Source organism: Idiotropiscis lumnitzeri, chromosome 19, assembly GCF_059441095.1.
Source record: "Idiotropiscis lumnitzeri isolate Australia: NSW breed Sydney's pygmy pipehorse chromosome 19, RoL_Ilum_1.0, whole genome shotgun sequence".
NCBI lineage: Eukaryota > Metazoa > Chordata > Actinopteri > Syngnathiformes > Syngnathidae > Idiotropiscis > Idiotropiscis lumnitzeri.
This window is the reverse complement of record NC_142409.1, coordinates 9,976,181-9,996,304: the sequence shown is the minus strand read 5'-3', so window position 1 is coordinate 9,996,304 and position 20,124 is coordinate 9,976,181. Positions and strand designations below refer to the sequence as shown.

The window sequence follows — 20,124 nt, the reverse complement described above, 5'->3', positions numbered from 1 at the left end:
TGCAGCTAAACAAACAAAAGTTTCAATTGTGATCATCCTCTCTGATTGTTACAGCCCCCCCGAAAAAGATAAAACAGGTCTTAAAAAATATATTATGGGAAATTGCTGCATCATGGAGTCAGTTGATTTGATGCACTAATAGAGGCAACACAACTCTTCGCAGCTGCGACTGTTTCTCATCAGAGCAAGCGATCAATATTCTATCAGAGACTTTTTAAGTGTACTGTAACTCTTCTTTTTATACCGATAGGAATGTCGGTGAAGTAAAAGGGACAGAGTGTCTCTAACTTAAGAGCGTCAAAACAAAGTTCTTCTTCTCTTATATTTACAGTGCCTCGTACTAAATCTAGTGCTGCCATCGAGTGGTCGCCAGTGGAATTACACCCAATAAAATTAGAGTTACACCAAAATAGAATAAATAACTCTACAAAAAAAATCTAAATAAAACTTGGGATAGGCTACACGTAAAAAAAAATGGTTAAAAATGTGTCAATAGTGAACGACAAAAGTGCAAAAGGAGTGGGTTCATTTTCAGTATAACAACTGTATAGAGTAGCCAGGAATTCAAAAAGGAACAATGAGATACACTGACGAAGAGTCAGCCACTTGTTAAAAGTCAACACGTCACATGTGGGACTTCCACTCCTTCTGTAGGTCAGTCGTCATATGCCATCAAGTCGTCCATAGTAGCATTTTATCTGAACGCGAAACAAGCATGCGAGGGTGATTTCCAGCCAACGGAGCAGAAACTGGAACTAAATAATCTTGAAGGGACTCACCCCGCGTCATCAATGAACACGCGGCTAACATCAAGTTTATAGCCGGGAGCAAAGGAGGAAGTAAAAGTACAAGTAAAGGGCCGTGAAAATTTAGGGGTTATAAACAACAGCATGTGGGATCAACTAACAGGAAAAAAAAATATTTGACCATTTGAGTCTTTTTTTTTTTTTTTGCACATTAAATTGATGATTTTGGGGTGTTGATGTCGTTGCAGCAATATAAAATTATTCTACCAACTGGAACAGATCTTAATTTAAAGTTTACTTCTGCCTTGGTGGAGGTCTCCTTTTTTCTGAGAGCGTTTGAATCCCACAGGAGCCATCGCTCCGAGTTGTTCTATCTCTGGAGCCCCCATGTGGCCTGATTAGTCACTCCTGTTTTTTTTGGGTTTTTTTTTTAAATCCTCATCAGATATTGACATGAAGAGCCCCTGGATATTTTCACACAGACAACACACAGCATGAATAAAAATTCCTTTGAGGGTAAGCCCAAGGGGAGGGGGGGGAAAAAACTGGTAACCCCGCACTTCCTCAATTTTGGATGCAAATGACAACACCAGAAAAATAATTCCGCTGCTTGACATTAAAAGCATTACGGCGCATGAATAATGAAAGCGCAACAATATTGTTCTCAGTGCTGGGGGAATCCTGCTCAGGAGACTTCAGCTCGGTGAGTATCAAAAGTGCATTTTTTTTCTCAAATCTTAGGCCAAGAGGAGTGAAAGAAAGTTTAAAATGTTTGAATACATTTTATTCAAGCTGCTTGACTTCTTTTTACACTTGGCTGTGAGTGACTCAATCTATTTTTTTTTTTTTTTTTACATTATTTGATTTTTTTTTTTAAACATAAAATGCAGTTTATGACCAGCATCTGAGAGAGAGAATATTGTTGTGTTCTGAGAGCTACTGGTGAACGGTGGAAAGAAAAACAACCAAAGACGCAAGCAGAGGGCTGATGAGCAACAGTACGGCTCAAATGACACGTGAACTGCAGTGACAGCAAACGCCGGGCATCCGTGTCACAATGAGGGACAGGAAGTCCAGCAACGGCATGAATCCGTATACGTGCACACGCGCACGCACACGCACGAGGCTTCCGTCAGCAGCTGAGATGTGCTGAGCCAACAGCGCGGGTCGGGGCCAGCACGGGACGCGGCAGATAATCATCTGATGGAGCCCGACACACACGGTGGGACGTGGAGGGCCAACGAGATTTAAAGCGGGAAGAACGAGTTGTTCTGAAATAAATCACCGTGAAAAGGCTCAAATAGATTGTGGGGGGATTGGGGGTTAAGGATGTGACATATGGATGCTCCGGAGACCCAAAAAAAAAAAAAAAAAAACGATGCTTGACTCGCCTCCGTTATGCTACGATGGAGTTTTGCGTCAGCGGTGATGATCTCCGGTCTTTATCGCTTTTCTTTTATGGCAATGAAAGGAATTAACAGCGCTCCGCAAGCGGCGCCGACTTGTGATGAATGGCACCGGGGAACAGCTGCAAGCTCTCGTTTTGCCGCCTGCTAAGGGGAAATCCAAAAGTTCAAGTGATGAAATGATTTTTATTTTTTTTTTTGCCCCCGCCCTCCCTCACCAGAGCATCTTGTTTACTTATCTCCGGGCTATTTTTTTTTTTTTGTTGTTCGATACAACTTGATTAAGAGCCTCAAGATGAATTGTATTTATTTGTTGGACTTTGGAGATGAAAAATAACGCAAAAAGAGAAAAAAAAAGAAGGGTTATGAATTAAAACGTTTGAGAAAACATTTGCAATCATCGCACAGCACGAAATTCATGAGGGTAAAACTTTAAAAAGCGGAATCCCCCCACCCCCTTCGCCACATTCTTCATCTCAACTGTTTTTGTGGCCACAGTGGCTCTCGGTTCCGTTCCGTTAAGACGTCAAATGGGTCGGTAGAAAAAGCAAAGCAGCCAAAAAAGTAGAACACACATGTTACTGATTCACCTTCAATTTCAAAACCTGGGTCAGGGGTTAGTCTGGCCCGCCCCTCGGCTGACATCTGCTCTGACCTTTGACCTCATCACAGATCTGTGTACACACATGTTTTTCCAGCGTTTGCGTCCGCACCCCTCGGGTGGCCCTCTCCTTAAACTGGAGTCCCCTGACCCCCGGGGGTTCAGAAGCTGGACTTTTCTTTTTGACTTTGGCCCCGTCTAATTGAAGCTCCTCCTGTCACTTCAATATAGTTCCTTGACACCAAGATGCCACGAGGGTGGTTCCAAAGCACTACTTTTTTATGACACAAGTTTGTGGCCAGTCTATTAAAAGCGCCTCCTCCTAGATCAATATAGTTTTACTGGACGGCGCCAAAGCACTAGTTTTATGTTGTACAGAAACAGACAGAACCAATATGGATATTCTGCAAATAATGGGGAATGGGTAAAAATAAATTAGAATTCACGGTTGTTGTTTTTTTAAGAGAATACAGGCCTCTTTTTCAGAAGGCGTATTATTACGCCAATAAAGCTGTATTTTTTTTTCCAAATTAACTTGGAATGAATTTATTCCTGAATTACTTTTTCTTTCTTTTTTTTTTAAATATCTATCGCCTGATTCCAAAACGTTTGACAAGCTGAAGTAGCTGGATGACGCACGGAAGCAGAGGGTGCCAAGAAAGATGAACAAGTCGAGGCGATAAAGCATTAAACGGAGAGAGCTGAGGTCTTCCTGCTCCTTCAATCTCTGGTGGCGGTGGGGCAACTTTGACTCGAACACGGCTCGTCTGATCCTCAATTGGAACATCAAAGCGCAACCGCAGAACTCTATCAGTCAGGAGCACCCACTTTCCTCGCGATATTTTAAACTCCAGAAGCGCCCGTCAAGCTCGGAGGTTAAGTCATAAACCTCCTCCTCACTTCTTGGCTGAGGCTCAATCGACTTTCCGTTGGAGGTGAGACAAAGTGCGGCGTTGTGGGACCACAAGTGAGAAAACTATGATTTCAAAATTAAACCAAAAAGAAACCCAGTAGCAAGATTGTAGTCTGTATATCAACGACACAACTGGCACACAACAGTTTGTCGGTCACACAGTTGCCAGTTTAAGTTAAACCGCTAACTAACCGTAATCAAAAGCATAACATGACAACCAACTAACAAATGACATGTTCAAACGTAACTGTAATGTACGGTAACTGCTTAACAAACTAGCTAATCGCTTCGCAAACTAACAACTATCAAGTCGTTATCCTTTTTATAATCGTAAACTCTTTACTGGCAAACCAACGAACAACAATCAATCTGTTAATTATATACAGTCCCATCACAACATTTTAGTCATGTAACTCAACTCGACTCACTTGCTAACAAACTAACTAGCTAGCTAGCACTCATTATTTCTTATCTAAATGTGATCTCAATAATCACAATTGGGTATCTGTAACTTTATTTTCTATATCCAAGTTTGAAGAAACAAAACGTATCCAAGTTGAGCATTTTCAGCGACTCATTTACAAGCTAGCTAGCTCACCAACCAACTGGCTAACTGCTCTCCAATCATCATTTAAAATTGAGCATTTTTCGGTTTGAATGCGCACTTGGACTGGATCTCAGGTTCAACAACAACAAAGTGTATATAACAAGTAAGCTTTGATGCTCACAAAGGAATCCGTTTGATTTAAAAGCGACACGATTGCAATCAGGTTCAAAAGCCTCTTTGTCCTCAGATTACAGTCAGGAGTGATGGATCAGCCCTCAGCATGCTGCTAATTAGCAGACTTTCCCCAGGAGCAAAGTGGATTACCCCGATGTGACCTACAAACTTAGTCAGGAAGTGCTGGGTAAAAAAAAATAAAAATAAAACAAAAACAGGATTCGGTTTGCTCAATTTTACGCTGCGCATACTTTTATCAGAAGAAGAAAAAAAAAAAAAAAACAGAAGTCAACCAATTGGAATGTACTACTGCTGGGGTTGAAGGTGCTTTTCTCAGAGAGGAAGAGAAAGTCGTCCCTTTCTCAGCAATTTCTCCACATTTACGTGCACGTTCCCACACACCACGACGCTCCGCGCGCTTATCAACATCCGCCTGCTTCCTCATTTGGAGTCGCTTGCTGTCAGTAACCGGGAGTGTCTTGGCCCGGCCGTTTGCTGACTTATCAAATGTCTGTGTAACGTCACGTAAGCTAACTGCTCTCACCTGATAACATTCTTGAGTTAAGAACAACACAATTCAAATTGTATTGGGTACTTAGAACAGTTTCAGAAAACAGATTGGTGAAAACGGGATCAAAACAAGTTTCAGAAAACAGATTGGTGTTCCACCGAAAAGGCAGAGACTCACGCAACACGAAAACGGGATCAAAACAAGCAGCAGCGTTCACCGGCAAAACAATGAGGACTGCAGGCGCAGGAGTTCTTTTGTTTGCGTTTGTGCCCCGCCGACCTCTGGGGCGGCGACCCAGATCTTTTAATTGATTTGGAAAGTCATTAAAATCGCAGTTGGTGGGCACGGCAGTCGCCAATGTGGAGTTGGACCACATGTCAAAGATAGGCCTCGTTATCAGGTAACCGCACGCATTCATTCGAGACACAGATTTTCAACCTTTGAACCGAGGCACATACTGTACATCAGAAAACTCTCATAACACCTCAGGAAATCGTTGGCCTGTTTAGTTCAACACAAAGTTCTATTGTATTGACCTCACTTCCATCTCAAACCCTTTTTGACTTTTCACACATCACTTCGTTACGGAGACAATGGCACCGCAGTTGACGACGTGGCTCAGTCGTGCTTTTGGGGAAAGGCATGCGGAGGATGTTATGACTTGGCTATCAAGAAAGAAATACAGCCTGCTCGTCTCTAATTGCCAATAAAGCAGCTGAGGTACTTCAGGAGCAACGCTCGGAGGCCAGACAGGCGGACTCTTTGCGATCCATCACTTGCACATTCGCCCTCTGCGTATTAACAGCCTTTGGATTCTCTCCGTCTTGAGGTGACCGTAAACATGATAGAAGAGTTTGTTTACTCCTCTGCGGATCCCAAAGGCAACTGGACTGCAGTGGCCGGGAGGGCCGGGAGCTTATGGTTGTGCGAAAAGTGACCGACGCCGAGAGGTCCATGTGTCACTTGTTGCTTCATTATTTCTCGGACACCGCTTCGGGGCGAAGACTCGTGGTGATGTGGGCGGAACAAAAGCATCTGGTTCCTCTCAATTTCATCACAACGCCGCCCTCCGGCCACGCACACTTGAAGGACGGATAGTTCTTGAGGCTTGAGACGCTCCGATACAATACCGGCGACTGTATTGCAACATCGAGGGCCGAACGCGCGTCGTAAAAGCCGGCGAGTCCGCCGAAGGCGACTGAAGTGGACCATCACAAAAAAATTACAGGCGGCAACTCTTCACTGCGCACGAAGACACTCGGCGCTACACATTTACGAGCTCGTCGCAACGGAAAGACTGGGACGTTGGAGGGCCCACGTGCAATATTGATTGGACCACAAAATCAGAGTATGATTATGGTGCAAGAAGCTCAAAGAGAGGAAACGGGCAAGAATAAGACATACAGTACAACACGCCATTCTCGCATCTTGGAGTGAGCAACGTTGTTCGTTCAAAAAACTTAACAAAAAAAAAAGCACCTCAAGGTCATTTTTTTTGTTGTTGTTTTATCTGAGCGCCAAAGGGAAAAAAAAGCATCAGTCTGTTGTCAGGGAGGAGAAGGCCACGGCGAGCTGTTGAAACGTTGCACTTTATGAGAAAGGCAACTTAAGAGCCCTTAAGAGAGAGACACTTAATCCAGCGTGGAAACAGCTGCTTCAAATCTCCGGGGTCCATTTTCGTACGTCAAGGTATGGACAAACACGAGAAACACTCAAAGTTGAGTTGGTTGTTGATGAACAAAATATAGACTGAGCCATCTTTTCCCTCATGCATTTCTCATATGCAAGAGGCTGAAAGGCGCTCTGGAAAAAAATAAAATGAAAACCTTTTAACACCATCAGTTCAAGATGCACAAATCTTAAGACTTGCGACGAGGAAAATGGCCGAAGCGCTTTCACAACTAGTTCATTTTTGTACACTAGCATCTGCGTCGCCTTGTGAGCCAAAATTTCGCTGATCCTCACTCGTTACCGTCCCACGACAGCATCAGACAGTGATAGTCGAAAATCGTCAAGAAATTGGCCAATTGGAAGACACGATGCCCCCCAAAAAACGGAGATTAGTCTACATTGATGCAGAGTAGAAAAGTCGACTAGTCCACTAATCGGTTCAAATCGTAAAAATGTCGAGATGGACCAACATGAGAATTTTCTCTACTAACAAAATTCAATTTTAAACGACATCCGACCTTTGCTGGATCATTTTCCCCAAAATGATGCAGAGGACCGCATGTGAACAACGATATATTACAAGACGAACTCATGGGACGTGAAGGGCTAAAATGACAAGCAGGTGGTTTGCCGTAAGAGACTAAAATACTCATTTGCTCTCGGATCTTTTAATTTGGCTCAGCGGACGAAGTCCCGTGACTTGACGCGGGGGCGCTTCTTGGAGTGGCTTCCTGTGAAGATCAGACGAATGATTGATGGCATAAGTTCCACGCCGCCTCGCTCTTCATGCGACTGATTGAGCGACAAGGCGCTCTCATGCCTCAGCCGCCTAATCAAGGAGGAGTATTTCACTCTGCGCAAGCTGTTGACGCCTCCGTCCTCAAATAATTCGGAGATGATGATGATGATGATGAGGCGGGCGAGTGTGCAGCTGTCTGAGGCTTTAAAGGCAGCTTATTGAAAGACGTCGCGGCGCTTTGCTCGACAGACGTTCACATCAACGACCTGTCAGGCTCTGAGCCGAGCGGCGCTTCTATTCAGTGGGAATCGCGACCGACAAAATTGAAAAATCCGAAGAGCAACTCTCGCAAAAGGAATTCAGCAAAAAAATAAATAAATAAAAAAATGATAATCAACTGAAGCCTTTGAACTTTCATCAAGATAATTAGGTCGTCTTGGGCCTGATTTTGCGCCTTGCCAACCAACGCAAAATTATTTGAGAGTTTCAGGTGTATTGAGATTGAATTTGTCCCGAGAAGATGACCTAAAATGGGTTGGGCCAACATACATCTTAAAAATGGTCAAAATTGTTGAACAACAATCTGAACTTGGAAAAAAATGGGATGAAGTCCACCTTTGAGTACGGCTGGCTTTTCAAACCCATGGTCGAATCGCCACTGCAGGATTTGACCCGGCTCGCTTGTAGACACTTTGGCAAAAAAAAAAAGATCTTGTTAAATATTAAACTTGGTTGTTTGATTTCCCCACTTGATGGGTCGGCAGGCACTCGAAAGACCCAAGTACTATTTGTTCACGAGCAATCAAAAAGCCCATTTTGTGTTTTCGACACCACTTGTCCGGCGGGCGCGCTCGACACAATCCACCGTGTTCCATTAAAAAAAGTCCATTGGACATCATATGGCTACTAAAAAAACAACAATAATACAATACAACTATCCGGAAACGAGATTGCAGTTTGATGTCAACACACGTCAGGTCATCAGGAGTGATGAAGCGTTGTTGGCGGCGAGTCGAGATCTGTCAGACAGACGGCCTCATGCGTGAAACAAAAAAAAAAACAAAAAAAAAAAAACCACATCCCTGCCGCCAGAGATGACATCATGCTCCTCCGCTAGGGATGCGTCAGCAATTTTTCCATTGCGTTTCAGCTGGCCTGACACTCGCCCCGTCGCCATGGCGATGCACCCCACTCATCCGCCTGTTGCCTGTTCACTGCAGCACGGCGCTAACGCAAGAGTGCCTAGGCAAAATTTGAAAAATAAATAAAACTAAAGAGACTTTGAAGGGAGGCTGAAAAGCAGGGAGGCGCTGGTCTCGAGAGGAGCGCCATCCAACATGAGAGGACACCTGAGGAGGGGGGTTGGCAGGAGCATGCAAAGGGCAGCTGCCACTTCCAATGAGCGTGTGCTGGATGCTTGCGCCAGTGCTGCTGACTCGCCTCGAAAAAGGACGGAGGCGAGTGCAAGGGGGCTTGGCTGCTAGGTGGCTTCCAAACTTCAATGATTTAATTATGCGGAGAGGATTGCCCGCAAATAAAATGAAAGTGGCAACTGCAAGTTAAATCAAAATGTTGCTGAGATCAAACTACTTTAGGAGTATTTGACCGCAAAACATGAACGGAATGAGGAAGCTAGGATGCTTCATTTCATTTTTTTTTTTGTAATGGAGCATTCTATATATATTCAGAAACGTTGACAGCGTGTTCTGAATCACTCCATGGTGACCCTTGAGATTCGAACCCCGACCCAAAGCACTGTGAGGGAGTTGTGCCAATAACTAAACCGCCATGAGCCCCAGAATGTTAAAATCATAGTAACTTTACAGTAAATAAAAGGTTTGCCATTTGAGCCGAGTGGAAATTTATTTACATTATTTCCTATGGGAAACATCAGAAGAGCTTGAAAGTCAAGCGGCGTTCTGTGACTTGCTGCATACACGACTTAATTATATACTGAATAGATAATGACAAACACACATCCTTTGGTCTGCAAACAGCTGCATCCTCAACTAGCTCAGTAGAAATATTCTGTATCTTCAAAAACAAGTGATTGGCCATTTAACATTAGGAATATTATTGCAACAAGGAATAAGATGATCAAATAGTACAAGCAGTTATCCATGTGGGCAAGAAGGATTTTAACGTTAATGTGAATCATATGGAAAGGCAGTGTGGTGGAGAATTGTTTGGAGTGGTGCATCTTTAACAATCAAGGTCAATTAGCGGATGAAGAAAATAGTCCCTTACTGTGAATTTTGCCGCCTCCTTTGTGGTCATTCGTGGTGGGGAGGTCCGCGAACTGCACGCGGTGCCGCGACATGTCCAATGCTTTCCACCGCCGGTTGCTTGCTGCTCTTACTCACTCTTCTTTTTTTTTCTTTTTTTAAACACTCCGCGAACTGAACTTCACCAGCCCAGCTCATCTGCGTCGGGGCGGCCGCGTTCCAATTCGCTCGCAAGCAGCCACCTCCGCCCCACTGCGGGTCGTCACTCGTCCTGCAGATACAAATGCACATCTGTCATTTTTTTTTTTTACATGTCTTTATGTTCTATGTATAACGTCCAACAACTTATTTCCCCATCTGTTGCATTGTATCCCATTAGCTATAACGTGACTGGATATGTACAATTGACTTCCGACGGGACACAAAAGTTTGAAACGTACACACTGAAGTACAATATATTTACATGTAATCACTGAAACAAGGTTGTTTACGAACATTTAATTAGCTAGGAATTGTATTTAACCTTTATTTGCAATACATTTGAATTTAATTATTCGAGTACGCATTTATTTTCCTTTCAGTATATTTTACTGTAATATTAACATTCAAACTGTGTAACTCATTCACTTACCATCCATTTGTCGTCAATGACAATTATTCTTTTTAGGAAAATAACTTGTTTTATTCTACTATATTTTAATAATGCTCATTAAGGTGGTACCTGTAAAATATTTAAAACGCACTGCTCCAGTATTCATTTTGGGGCCAACAGCGGCCTCTAGTGGAAGGAGAATAAAGTGACGCGCTTGTTTGGATTGATTTAAGACTAAAATTCGAAATGGCCTCCATAAAAGAAAATGCAATCCAATCTCAGTAAGTTGTCAAAGGCGTGCGGGGAATCAGCCAAGCGGCCCTGAAACTTTTCTAGATTTGTCACATGTTGCTTCTTAGTTACAATCACTAAATATAGCAACAAAATTCTTAAGATGGTAACAATGAGGCCTTCTCACGATTGCAAAATTGAGGCATTATCCAAACGTAGGCCAAAAGAGTTGCAGAACTTTATTCAATCGTGAGTTATAGATTCCCTCAGTCTTAGTCTTCATTCGGCGAGGTTAAAAATATCCACACTGTTGTAACTATTCAGCAAACCCTCAAACACGACAGGCGGCCTGACCCAAAAAAGAAAAAAAAAAAGGAAACGCCTCCAGGAATTCCACAGGGACGCAGAGTGAGTCAAACGCAAACACATCGCATCATAAGGACACTTTTATTTGTGCAACAATTGCAGTTAGAAAAAGGTGCGAAAAGTTTCAGGATATCATAACAGGACTTTGTCACTCTTGCGTTTTATCATTTATTATTTAGAGACCTTGTGAAATTGAATATTGCGGTAATTCTTGGAATGTCAGCCTCTCAAAAGTAAATCTCATATTTCTTTAGTCCTCCATGAAAGCAGAGGATTTTTTTTTAATAACATTTACAAACAACAGCTTTTCTCAGTGATTCCGAACACAGCCACACTTTCATCCACCAAAGTAGCAACAGTGGCAAATCGAAACAATCAAATATGTGCACAGCACTTGGTTAAACCTCGTAAATCTTAGAAAAATAGAAACACGTATACATCAATTAAGGCACAAATCAAACTGAGTCATTGTGCGTTTACACTGCTCCGCTTTTCTCAATGTACATTTTGGATAAGGACGCCGCCATGGACTTGGCCAGCTCCTCGTCCCGTCTCCTCTGCATCTGAGAGTGTCGGCACCAGTCTTCGTACTCGGGGTTCTCCACGCAGGCGTCGATGAGCACGTCATAGTGTCCGTTGCTCAGCCAGCTCAGCCAGACGGCCGGCTTGGACGCGTCCTCCTCGCCCAGGAAGTGCACCATGGTGGACACTGTTGGGCTCTCAGCACTGCCCCCGGTGGTCAGGTGGATGTTGACGTTGAGCATCTGGCTCATGGCGAGAAGCTCAGGGTATCCGGCCCAGGCGCCGTCCTGTGCAGCGTTGATGAGGAACTCGCCGGCGTCGCCCTCGATGATCGGGTTGAACTGGTCCAGGTGGTCGGCGATGTGGTGCACCGTGCGCTCCCGCAGCTCGCCGTGCCCCGCCTGATCCCCGTACGTGGCTTTGCAAACAGCCCGGTACAGACAGTTACCGTCCGGGATGATGTGGTACCGGAACTTGCGTTTTTCCCGGAGGTACTTATTCTGCGTTTCCACCTCAGCCAGGTAGAGGGCCACCTTCTCGTCCCGGGCCACCTTGTCATCGCCTCTCTGCTCCTGCAGGACGCTCAGCTCAAAGTCAGATGTTGCCCCCTCATCATCCAGGTGGCGTTCTGGTGGAGAACCACAGGGCTCCTCTTTAGGTACCAACCTGTTACTCCTCGCCTCATCCTCAAACAGAAGACTCTCCCGGGGGTCTTCCAGGAAAAGTCCATCCGTCCTGTTCCTGAAGTCATCAATAAAGTCCACCAGCTCGTCGTCGGGGGACTGAGCCTTAGACACCCTGGTGATTTGGATCGGTACCGTCCTCTCCACCCCATCCGCTCTGCGTATAAGCAAATCAGCAGTGGATGTGAAGCAGACAGGCCTGGGCCTAGAGGAGGAGGAGGCTTCGTAGCAAGAAAAGGCAGGCATGTTTGCGGAAGTAGCAGTTGCGTCTGGCTGGCTCGGTCCAGGTGAGTCTTCCTCAGGTAGGCTGGTGGTCCCGCTGGATAAAGTGATGGAGACTTTGCTGGATGATCTCGGGTAGTGCGTCAAGGCGCTGTTGTAAAGCTGCATGTCGAAGCGCGTCCTTTATAGCAAGCCCACAGCCAGCCAGTCACAGCGCGATGACGGCCAAAGCTAAAAATATCGCAGCTTGTCACCGACATCGACTCCGCGAAGTTACAGAGGAAGTTTTTTTCGGCGGCGCCTCTCTGTTCCCGATCGCGGAACGGGAGGGGAGGGGGTGGGGGGGTTCACTCTCCACTTCGGGTCCCACTCGCGTCACTCCTTCACGGGGTGCCTCCCTACGAACTGAGATAGGGGCTTGGCGGTTTTAAAACTCGGTCAAAACAGACCGTTGTGTTTCCGTTTGCTTCGCCTTCAAAATAAAATAATTGTACTGGGCAAAGGTTATTGAGATCCTCACACTCTGTATTTAAAAAAAAGTACAAATACTTGAGTAAAACAAGAAAAAAGTAGTAGTACTCAATTTTTATGGGCAAAACGCCCCAAACAGTGTCACTGGAACCCAGACTTGCGTGGGAAAAACAAACAAACCTAAAATCATAGTACACACGATCAAAACAATATGTTGTTGTGGACCAGGTAACAAAAACTGAAATACAAAATAAATGTTCATGTTATGGCTAACAGCCCCAGATTTAGAACCACTTGCTTTAATAAAAATGTACATTATCTGAGCAAGGCTCATAATCCAGACTCGAGTTTTCTATTTGACTGTTTTTTACTTTTATTTTGAAAGTCTGAATGCACAATATCTCGGGCGCTTGAAACAACTTTACTTCTGGTCCAAACGAAGGAATGTAACAGCCAAGTATGCGGCCACTAATGAGAAAGATGTGATACGTCAGCCTGGTTGTGTCATAACGTTTTAAATGAACACAGCTCGCGAATACAAAATTAAGAACACTTTAGCTCTTGTTAATAAAGTATTTTAGCCATTGAGTAATTGAACGGGAAATGGTGGATGTTGGCACGTTATTTCTAAACTAACCATATTACATGGCCAACTAAAAAGTGTCGTGTTTCTTATCACCACAATGAGGATTTGACAAGACTTAATTTCATGCGTGACAGTTTTAACCACAGTGTCAGACACTGAATGGCGGCCAATGTTGTACAGACATCTAAATTTAGATATCACCACATTGTTGCAATAATACGCGGGTGAGGTCAGTCCCTTTTTTTTACAAGAAACGTTTTTTTAACTGGTACAAAAAATGCAGCAAATTCTACAATAAACGTACTATTCTCACATAAATGTAGACAATTTCAAAATATTTTGTGTAAAAACTGTTATAAATGCAATACAGACAATCTAAATTGAACATTATTTAATTCCCTCAAGCCAGTTCCACATTCATCCACCAGGAGGCGACATTTCGCTTCAAATGAGCTTGTACGCAGCTTTTATGAGCAGCTGTCGCATGGCAGTGCGGCGCATACAAATGAAGGCATTGATCTTTCCCTGTTTTTTTTGTTTTTTTTTACGTGTTGACTCGTGCACCAACCGCGACTGCACACATAAACACATACATGTAGGATTAGAGCGCAGTAAAACGAAACCAACAATTAGAGGAGCGGCTGGAGTTGAACGCAAGAAACAGCAGTAGCTTGTTTTTGCACGTTTTTTTGTTTTCATTTTTGTTTGTTTGTTTTGTTTTTTTGTGTGTCAGTGGAGCGGAGAGAGAGAGAGAGAGAGAGAGGGGCGCTCTGAGCTGATGTCAGCGGGCGGTGGGGAAAGGGGAGGGAGCATCCTCCGTGGGTTGAGTCACGCAGCTGTCAAAGATAGCTGTCACCCCCCCCCCCCCCCCCACCACCCCTTCTATCAAACACGCACAACGCAGTCAATGAGCAAAAAAACCTCGCGGAGAGAGAGAGAAAGAGAGAGATCTCAGGTAACCCCCCCGCACCACCACCACCTCCTCCTCCTCCTCCAGCCCCCCCAACACACAGCCTGCCTACCTCCGCCACGGATCAACACGCGCCACAAACCCCCCCCAAAAACGGGATCCATTTTTCCTCCTTTTTTTGTCTGCTTGTTGGTGAAAAAGGATTCTCCACAACATTTGGATACACGCTGAGACAGCAGCAAATCGCCGCTGTGGGGACGTTTGCTTCTTTACTTCCACGCGAGGATCAAAAGTGGGCTTTTAGTCGGGGAAAATGAAGACGAAAAAAGGTAAGATGCGATGAAGATTTTGAGTTTCGAAACGATAACGACGAGGGGGAAAAAGAGGGCTTTCTGTTGCCGTTTCCCTCCTTGGAGTCTATTGTCTCCAGTGCAGACATGACAGGCTGTGAGTGCCATGTGCTGGCGAGACGTCACAGCCCAAATACACTCGTGTGTTTGCTGCTTATTTACGCACGAATTTATCAGCGAAGCCAGATGAAAATAGCGCCGAATTTCCTCCCGTTGTCTCAGCTTTGAATGTTCTCGTCCACGCGTGGGTTTAATCACTTTTTTTATCAGGAAGTTTGAATGCGGAGCGGGACTGCGCCACTTTCTCGACTGACTTTGGTCGGAAAGTTGTTAAACGTGTTTTTTTTTTATTACTACTAATAATTTGACAAAATGATTCAATAGGTGGAAAACTCTCGACGCTAGTGGGTTTAATTTGTTCAAATGTGTCACGCAACTGGAAGTCGCGTGTTGGGGGGGTGACCTCATTGTTGGAAGTTTGTTCACCGCGTGTCCACACACAAAAGAACACAACTTTTAAATCGCGTAACGTACGCGGGGGAAGTGTCAAATTGTGTTTTAACGTGTTTTCTGTCCACTCTGTGTGATGTTTGCTTTTGGGGAAGCGTAAGAAACGCGCTTTGGAAGTTTTTGTTGCAAAGCGTACAAAAGGAGGGCGAGCAGCCTGAGATTCTTTTGTTTAGTCTGGAGACGCTGATTTGCAACAGGTCTCCCCTCCCCCTTCGCCCCCCCCCTCCTCCACTCGCACCACCAACATCTCCCCGGCCCACGTAATTACCTCATCCTGTTGGCTGCTCCACACTTTTCCCACTAGAGTTCGGCGCCCACGGCGGTCTGAGTTGTATCTCACTCGCTTACCCCCCAAAAAGTCGTACTTCCGCATTAAGGTAAGCTCACGTGACCGGGAGACATTTATAGGAAGAAACCCGGAAATGCCGATTTTATTTGAAGGACCCCCAAAATGGCGGACGTTTGACCCACATCTGTCAAACACCTCTTAAGCACCCAAATTTCTGTTTATTATAACGGAATTTAGTTATTTTTAGTCGTTTGAATTATAATACAAGTGGGCCACAGTTTATTTATGACATTCTAAGAATTGTCGGTCAATAAACATTGTCAGTTAGCGCCGTTTTCCTAATGCCTTGAGATACAAATCACAAGTTTTGAGATAATGGCAATTGTTCAACAAGCGCAGACTTGACATACAAGCGCACCATGGTGGCAGTGACTCACTTGACAACAAACAACAGTTGGATAGATTCAATTAGCTAACACTCCTGAAAAACACAAATTTTTTTGAAGGATCAAGTAAAGAAAATAGACGTTTATGTTTTGGTCTTGATGTGTTTTTTTTTCCACACATATATAGACCATAATGATATTGCGAGGTATTATCAGGACTATGAACTCAGTCTAAGAATATGTCTTCTTGCGGCACGCAGTTACCACAATGCTTCGTGTTTTTCATTTGTTTTGTATTTATGGCCTATGAGTGTTTTTCGTGAAAGTATTTACTGTCAGTACGATGCATCAAGGCTACAAATGGTCATGGAGTTACTGTACATGTTAAACTACATACAGAAATATTACAAGATTTATATACCGGAAAAAAAGAAATCTGAGTCCTTATCATTAGTATCGTCACACTTTGCATCATGCTGAGAAACTAAAAACACTCCCGGTGGCTAAAACTGTCGAGCCGAATTCAGATTTGTTTGTTGTCTTTTTAGAGATAATATATTTTTAAACTGTTGACGTCTCACCTGATTTGTTGACTTCTAATGCGTATTTTGAACCCCCGAGACGCTCACTGAACTGAAATGTCACCCGATTTGTTTGTTTGACTTCTGAGGCCCATTTCGAACCCCTGACATGCTCGCTCGCTGAGCTAAAGTGACTCGTTGACTTTTGTGACATATTTCCAAGTCGAGGGATTCTCATTGAGTGAAAGTCTTGCTATTTTTTTTTTTGACAAGTTGAGTTTAAATTTAAGAGGCACGTTTTGAGCTCCTAAAATGCTTGTTGAGCTAAATCCAAAGCAGCTTTGTTAACTTTCCGGGCCTATTTTGAAGCCTTGAGAAGCTCGTCTGAGTATTCTGACATCTCGTCATGCTTTGTGTGACTTGAGTCTTTTAAACTCCTTTTGCACATGTTCCATCAAACAATGGCGCCCGTCGTGGTCAGCCTGAGTCACACAAGCACGCGAGGTGCGTGGCTCCAAAGTGTCCGGGCTGCTTTTACGGCTGACAACCGCCTTTGTGACATCCTGCCGCCTGCTCGTCTTTCTCACACATTTCCCGGCTTCGCGGGCTGAATCACATGGCACACAACCTGACAGCTCGGGGAAAAAAAATAAAAATACCCAACCTCCCTCCCTTTCCCTTTCCTGTCCTCTCTCAGGTTTGATGATGCTGTCGGGGAGCGAGACGGACGACGACGACGGCGCGGACGCCCCCCTGGACTTGTCATCCAACGGTGGAGGCGGTGGGAAAAGGAAACGGCGTGGCAACCTGCCTAAGGAGTCGGTGCAGATTCTCAGGGACTGGTTGTACGAGCACCGCTACAACGCGTACCCCTCGGAGCAGGAGAAGGCGCTCCTCTCCAAGCAGACGCAGCTTTCCACACTGCAGGTACTTACACACACACGCAGAAAGGCTACACTCCGAGCAAGAAGGAGGGGGGGGTGGGTGAAGTATGAGCTGAATCATTTCCTGTCAAAACATGACACTTTACTGCATTGGAGGTCGTCTGCTTTTGTGGCGCAACTCCGCAGTGTGTTAGGAGGAGCAAGAGGAGGAGGGAGTAGTGAGTAAGTGAATGCTGAGGAATTTCCCTCCCCGCCGCCGTTCCCATTCCAGCTGTCTGGGAACAATGCAGAGTCATTTACATAGCTGCAGCCAGTTACGACTGGCCCGCCGAACCAAAGAAAACAAGGCAGTTGACCCCCCGATTGTTGCTACGACAACCACAATTTTATTGCCACTTTTTTTTTTTCCTTTCTTGGCACCAACAGCACTGAAGTGAAAATCTAACCTGAATTACAACGTAGAGTGAGATCAGCACTAAAGGGAAACATGCACTACTTATTAAAAAAAAATCATAGTAGTAATTATTAAGTAATAATTATTATTACTAAGTAATAAACTGGTGTTAAGCATCGGGTGTTGCCCAAACGTTGCCTTTCCAAGCCTGACGTCATCTAACGTTTTCCAGGTATGCAACTGGTTCATCAACGCACGCCGGCGCCTCCTCCCCGAGATGTTGCGGAAAGACGGCAAGGACCCCAACCAGTTCACCATCTCCAGGAAGTGCGGCAAGGCGGGCGACAGCTTCTCCGACAGCTCCCAGTCGCCCAAACACAGCAGCAGCAGCAGCAGCAGCCCGGTCGCAGGCGCCCACGACGACGGCGGCGGCTACGACAAACGGGTCCTGCACCCGTCCTGCTTCGAGCCCGCCACGCCCGGCGTCCTGAGGAAGGCGCTGTCGCCCTCCTCCTCAACGCCCTCGCCCACCTGCACATCCCCGTCTTCGGCCACCCCGCCCACCCGGCCGTCTGTCATCTGTCACACCACTGTCGCCAGCCCGACCGCCTTGCACCCGTCGCCGCTGAACTCTGACAAGGCGGCTGAGCGGCTGCAGGCGGCGCAGGCGCTCCTCAGGTGTCTCGATAAAGGGGCGGGGCCTCAGCTCCCCGCCGGCGCCACCAGCACCACCATCCTGGAGGGAAACCTGAGCCCCCGCAGCGGGCTCTTCAACACCCCTCCCCCGACCCCGCCGGACCTCACGCAGGACTTCAGTGGCTTCCAGCTCCTGGTGGACGTGGCCCTGAAGCGGGCCGCCGAGATGGAGCTGCAGGCCAAACAGCTCGTCTCCTAAAAAAAAAAAAGGGGGGGGGGAGCCCAAAATATCACAAACTGAGAAGAACCCCTCTCATGATTTCTATCTTTTCTAAACCAATCAATTAGTTTTTGTTCAGTTGTTTTACTCAAACAAAAACAACAGTATCACGGTGCCTTGGCTCAAAGATGTTTATCCATTTGATATTTGTATCGACTTGTATCTTATTTGCACCCCGGGGACCAAAAATATGGGACGGATGCTACCTGTCTTACGTCTTTCATCCAAACACATTTCTGGTCCTGATGGATCTCAGTGTCTTAACACACTTTTTTTTATTTTTTTTTTTATTGCTCTTGGCATGAACGTATTCACTACTGTAGTTAATGTTACACTATAGTTTGTCATTTAGCTGTTTTGTCATTTTATGCCTTTATTGCCCATGTAAGGGATATATTCCAGATGAAAAATGTAGCAGGTTGGGCCAGTGGACTGGACGATGACACTACACGTTTCTTCTCGCTGTTTTATTTTTTTATTGACCAAGACAGCCAAAAAGAAGCATATTCATGTACAATAGGACCACGTGTATAGATAATGTGACGACATGACGCCCTCGGATGTGATTTCTTTTCATACTGTGCAATGTTTGTGGCGAGCAAAAAGGTCACGCGGGACTCAAATAAAGTTTTTTTGGTTTTTTTTCTACATTTCATGGCGTTGTTGTGGTGTGTCGGCTAATTAGAATAATCCGTCGGAAATTAACAGTGAGCGTGCCAGGTGGGGGGGGGTATTAAATGGCGCTGGCGTCGCGTAAGGTCACTTCCTGTCTGGCACTGACAGCTGCTCCATCGGCAAAGCTTCCCAATAGGATTTGTCGTCTGCTTGCAAAGACGCGCCCTCGTTCATTCATGAGCTCGCCGAAGCTTGACGACCATCGTTTTAGTTTATCAAGTCCTCCAAGGCCAAACGGTTGACTGTAAAAATATTTTATGGGGCTTTTTTTTATTTTTTTTTTACTTTTATGATAAAATAATTGCACGAGGTGCTGCATCAAATGGTTTGCTCAAACCTGATTTGAGCATTTAGAATAGAAATTATTCAGATTATCAAATTAAAGTGACCAAACTGTGATTATAAAATATCATAAATTATGTAAAATATGAAAAAAATAATTCAGATTTTAGTTTAAGTACATAGAAAAAAATTGTACATTAATACAAAATAAATCCAACAGCCAAAGATTTTTCATTGCTCATTTTTTTTTTTTTTTTTAAAAAGGAATGTTAATTGAATGATGAATCTCATTTAAAAAGCCAATGCAGCAATACAAAAACTTCAAAGATTTGGTAAAAAAATAATCCCAAATCATTTAAAATTGAGGACATTTTCTTACCTTTATTTTGATGTTAAATGGGCAGTAGGTCACCCATTATTGACTTAAGCATTAGGAGGGAAATGATTCAGATGTACAAAGTGCCAACACTGCAAAACAAGCAAAAAATAAAATAAATCCAAAGACATGAGCTTAAAAAAAGTCCAAATAAAAATAAATCCCCAAAATAAAAACAAACCCCCTAAAACTAAATTAAAAACTATTTTTTCCTCATTTACATTTTAAAAAAAGCATTTTTTTTCACTTTTTTTAATGCTTGTCTGACAGTTGAGAATGTCAAAAATTTACTCAAAGGCGCCATTAGGAAAATCAAATTTTGACAACTTTCTGCTCATCAAGTGTGAAAATAAATCTACCTATTCCTGAAAATATCTCGGTGAGAGCACCGCCACTTTAGAAGTGCCCCCACATTGCCTATGACA

General features: G+C 44.5%; 3 protein-coding genes across 3 annotated transcripts in view; 1 reads left to right on the top strand and 2 right to left on the bottom strand.

Annotated features, from left to right (window-relative positions):
* LOC148318429 (sickle tail protein homolog) overlaps positions 1-15,338 on the bottom strand; it is a 67,689-nt gene extending 52,351 nt beyond the window's left edge. The window contains exons 1-2 of the mRNA XM_088282642.1: positions 15,245-15,338; positions 9,556-9,804 (exon numbers count right to left, since the gene is read on the bottom strand). Of these exons, the coding sequence (XP_088138768.1) occupies positions 9,556-9,628 (73 nt within the window). The 5' untranslated portion in view covers positions 9,629-9,804; positions 15,245-15,338. The remainder of the gene's footprint in view (positions 1-9,555; positions 9,805-15,244) is intronic.
* Positions 10,770-12,561, bottom strand: otud1 (OTU deubiquitinase 1). Its single transcript, XM_088283225.1, has one exon. It carries the CDS (start codon positions 12,315-12,317, stop codon positions 11,199-11,201), a length of 1,119 nt encoding a protein of 372 aa, XP_088139351.1. The 5' UTR covers positions 12,318-12,561; the 3' UTR covers positions 10,770-11,198.
* Positions 14,151-19,016, top strand: tgif1 (TGFB-induced factor homeobox 1). The gene is made up of 3 exons (XM_088282651.1): positions 14,151-14,445; positions 16,870-17,099; positions 17,683-19,016. The coding sequence occupies exons 1-3, from the start codon at positions 14,430-14,432 to the stop codon at positions 18,343-18,345; spliced, it is 909 nt and encodes a 302-aa protein (XP_088138777.1). The 5' UTR covers positions 14,151-14,429; the 3' UTR covers positions 18,346-19,016.
* Positions 19,017-20,124: the final 1,108 nt, after the last annotated feature.